The sequence below is a fragment of the Populus euphratica genome, unplaced genomic scaffold (assembly GCF_000495115.2).
Source record: "Populus euphratica unplaced genomic scaffold, PopEup_1.0 scaffold6.1, whole genome shotgun sequence".
Classification (NCBI taxonomy): domain Eukaryota; kingdom Viridiplantae; phylum Streptophyta; class Magnoliopsida; order Malpighiales; family Salicaceae; genus Populus; species Populus euphratica.
In genome coordinates this window covers 1-3,684 of record NW_011499849.1, presented here as the reverse complement: position 1 = coordinate 3,684, position 3,684 = coordinate 1, and the positions used below count along the sequence as shown (strand labels likewise).

At 36.7% G+C, this 3,684-nt stretch overlaps 1 protein-coding gene across 1 annotated transcript; it reads right to left on the bottom strand.

The window, feature by feature from the left end:
• Positions 1-25: 25 nt before the first annotated feature.
• LOC105119607 (pollen-specific protein C13-like) lies at positions 26-1,454 on the bottom strand. Its single transcript, XM_011017766.1, has 2 exons — positions 1,076-1,454; positions 26-562 (listed from the first exon to the last, which is right to left on the bottom strand). The coding sequence occupies exons 1-2, from the start codon at positions 1,227-1,229 to the stop codon at positions 237-239; spliced, it is 480 nt and encodes a 159-aa protein (XP_011016068.1). The 5' UTR covers positions 1,230-1,454; the 3' UTR covers positions 26-236.
• Between the last annotated feature and the right edge of the window lie 2,230 nt (positions 1,455-3,684).

Sequence of the window (3,684 nt, the reverse complement as noted above, 5' to 3'; positions counted from 1 at the left end):
AGCTCTGATCAGATAATGAAGATAATGGGCAAAATACCAACTCAGTTACACAAGATGTGACTTGCATACAGTACTTAGAAATTCCAACTGAGTCCATTAACAAGGATAAATTAATAGCCCTCCAAAATACCGAGAAACAAATCAATACGGGTAACAATCTTAATAGATAATAATAGAATAATAAACCACGCAAATATTTAGTCAACTAGACACTTCAAGTAACTCAAAGTGAAACTCTAATTATCATAGTCCTGGTATAACCTGAGAAGCTCAGTGCAGCCAGACATGGGCTGTGCAGCCATGAAACCCATAGAATTGGCATAGCGAGTAGTTGATACAAGACCATTGTAATTGGTCAAGATAACACGGGCGCGCTCACGGCCTGCAGATGGTGAGCTGCAGTCCTGGCGGGGGCTGCTAACTAGCATGGCATCACAGATTTGATCCTTGTGGTCCTCATCAACAGTGATGATGTATGTTCCAGTCGAGTCTGTTGTGCCTTCCTTGCTATAGACAAGATCTTGTGTCTTCCTGTCCCTGCATTCCACCTTAACCTTGGAACCTATAAGAAACAGAAAAGCACAACATCATATAAATATCTTTAGACATTCAACATAATTCTAACAATGCAGCCTTTATATAAACAGTGTGCAAGATACACGAATGATTGGACAGCCAAAGATCTCGGAATTGTTGTTTTTTTGAAGATGAATTTTTTAAAAATTTTTTACCATGTCAATTACATTTGATAGGTTTTGTGATCTCTACAATAAAAAATCATTAATCAAACAGATAAAACCGGATCACACTTTCCTTGCAGCTATAATACACTGGTTCTGGGTGAGCATTTTAGCCAGCACAAGTTCAAGTTCAAGTTTTTGTTTTGAACAGATCTAATATTAAACAGCAGTCCAGCACTAACCAGCAAGTAAATCTAAACATTTCTGGCACAAATCGTCTGTTTCCTAAAGAAAGAGTATAAATCAACTACAAACACAACCATCCTTTTTTAAAATGGAGTAAGATCTAGAAATCTACGACTGAATTGAAATGAAACGAGAGACCGTAGTCATACCTGCAATGTAAGTGGTTTTGGGGGTTTCAAAACCAGCATGGCAGGTGTCACAGTACACGCGTCCTTGAACACTAAATGGGTTTCTTCCGGGGCGAGCAGCACTTACAAGGGCCGGTAGCACACAAAGAGCGAGCAGCAAGAATACGCGAGCCATTTTGTTAGAGATCGCGAGAGAGAGAGAGAGAGAGAGAGAGAGTGAGATCGAAAAGCAAATGCGTTGAGTAGAGAAGATAAAGCGCTATAAAAAAAACCAAAAGGAAGGAGTAGGGATGGGAAAGCACGAGAAGTAAGAGGGAAGTGTGCAATTACCGAAAGCAAGTGCGGTGATTACGCGTTGAGAAATATGTGGGTGCACCAACGCGGTCTTCAGTAGAGCCTGTTCTATGGTATTTTCGTCATTTTAAGAGGTGGCATTGTCTTTCGTGGCATCTTCCCATTGGATAGATAACTGAGATGTGCAGGGACTGGGCCGGGAAGTGGCGTAGTGATTAAAGCATAGCTGGAAATGTCGGTCGGCGCTCACATGGGTGAAGAGAGAGAGAGAGATGGTTTTCCAAGGAAGGAAGTAAAGGGTGGATAACTCACTGTATTCCAGCCCATCGCACATGTCTTTCCTTATTCACATTCACATGTGAGTCGTGACCCAGTGTAATTATGGGCTCTGTTCGGTGAATTAAGAAGCTCCCTTCGTCACCAATTTCTTTTCAGGACGGTACGACGACACTGCTTTAAAATCTTGATTCGGTTTGTCACCGAATCATTCGAGTTTTAATCCAAAACAGCTCCTAATGATGTGATCGGAGTTTTAAACTCCGTCCACTATCCTTTCAAGTTATGACGTTTCAAATATTTTCATTTCAAGATCTTAACTACACGATTCCTAATCTAGCCCATCTCCTACGTTCCTTTTCTTTCCGGCGGCACAAGACTTAGCATAACGCCACTGTATATTTGGATCTTATGATTGAATCATACATGACGGTATCTGCGTTTTTTCTCTAATCATGGAGTTGACAAAAGTTATAAATTCCTGCTGTAATTTTCTCTTGCGTACGATTACAAGTCAAACAGGCCTGGCCCTTGTTAACAGGAGGCATCCAAACTATGCTGCAAGTCAAGGCTGGCAGTCCACGGTAGTTTCGATCGGTGTTGTTTAACAGATCATTCCACCAAGGAACACCGATGGCACGGGTCAATGTCTTCCCCTGGAGCAAACTAAGTACATTTTTTTACAGCTCTGCTAGTATATTACAGCACCTCTTAATTCTTATAATGTTAACGGTTTTTTTTTTCAAGTAATTGCAATATTAGAATTTGTTTAATTTCAAATTCTATATATGATGTGACAATTAGTATAACGAAAACCCAAGTGATCTACACTCAATTTAATCCGAAAATCCTTCAATCTAAAGATAACAATCAGATTGGTATAAGGCATAGTTAGAGGCTTATGTTATCAGCTGGCACAGTCTATATAATAATCACTTTTCAAAAGTCGTTTTTGCTCCAGTACAGACCGAACTCAACTCCTTGCCTTCTCCCATGGGAAAGCTTACAGCTTAAGAAAATTGCAAACGGATTCCATTCAACCGTTGATTGGGTAGTCATCTAGAAATCAATAGATTAGGCTTATCACAAAACTATTTCAAATAAAATAAATAAAAATTAAATTTAAATAATAAAAAAATTAAAAGAGAATTAAATTAAAAGTAAATGCTAATTTTATAAATAATTACGAATAAAATAAATAATAATAACAAGAATATGAATTAAATACAAAGAAAAAACATATTAAAGGACTGTTTTGAAAATTTGAATAGCTGTGTTGAATTCAAAACGGAGAAAAAGAAGAAAAACAGAGATCACTGGCGCCAAATTGAAGGCCAAAACGCCACACACTCCACCTAGGAAGAGAGAGACCACCAAGATGATTGAAACCACATGGGGGCAGCTGTCTTTGATTGCTGAAACACACCACTGGAGAGCAAAGAAGTAGAGGACGTGATAGCGTGGTGAACTCACACGTTAATAACTTTTTATTTTTAATTATAGTTTATGTTTATTAAAATAACAAATTATCCCTCGTCAATCAACTTCATAATAACAAAAAAATTATGATGAAAATATAAAAAAATCTTTAAAGAATTTTTACTTTTAAAAATAATATATTCGTTTTATAGTTCTTTAAAAAATGAAATATAAAAAAGATTATAAATGCCAATTAAATAAATTATACTTTTAAAAGTAATTTATTTATTAAAATCTGCTTAAAAATTTGAAAAGACTAATTTGCACTCCTGATGAATCTAGAAATAACTAACTGACCTTACAAAAAAACCATACTACTCTCAATAACTAATCAATTGATATTTTTGGAAAAAATAAAATAATAATTATATTATCATTTGTGTCAACCAATATAAGAAATCTACAACGCTTGTTTGTAATGTGCGAGTTAAAACAGACAAGAGAACTAATGAAAAGCGGGGCGATATATGCAGCAAGACAGCTGCTGACCATACATGTCGTCGCTCTATCATTCTGTCTTTCATAAAGAAGAGTAAATCCCAGCTTTAAAGTAAAAAGCAGTTGATCTTGGTGGTTGGCTT

Excerpts from the sequence above, each read along its gene's own strand:
- LOC105119607 (XM_011017766.1), bottom strand. The coding sequence starts at position 1,229 with ATGGCTCGCGTATTCTTGCTGCTCGCTCTTTGTGTGCTACCGGCCCTT. Across the intron at positions 563-1,075 it reads CAAAACCACTTACATTGCAG|GTTCCAAGGTTAAGGTGGAA; the intron begins GTATGACTACGG and ends TGTTTCTTATAG.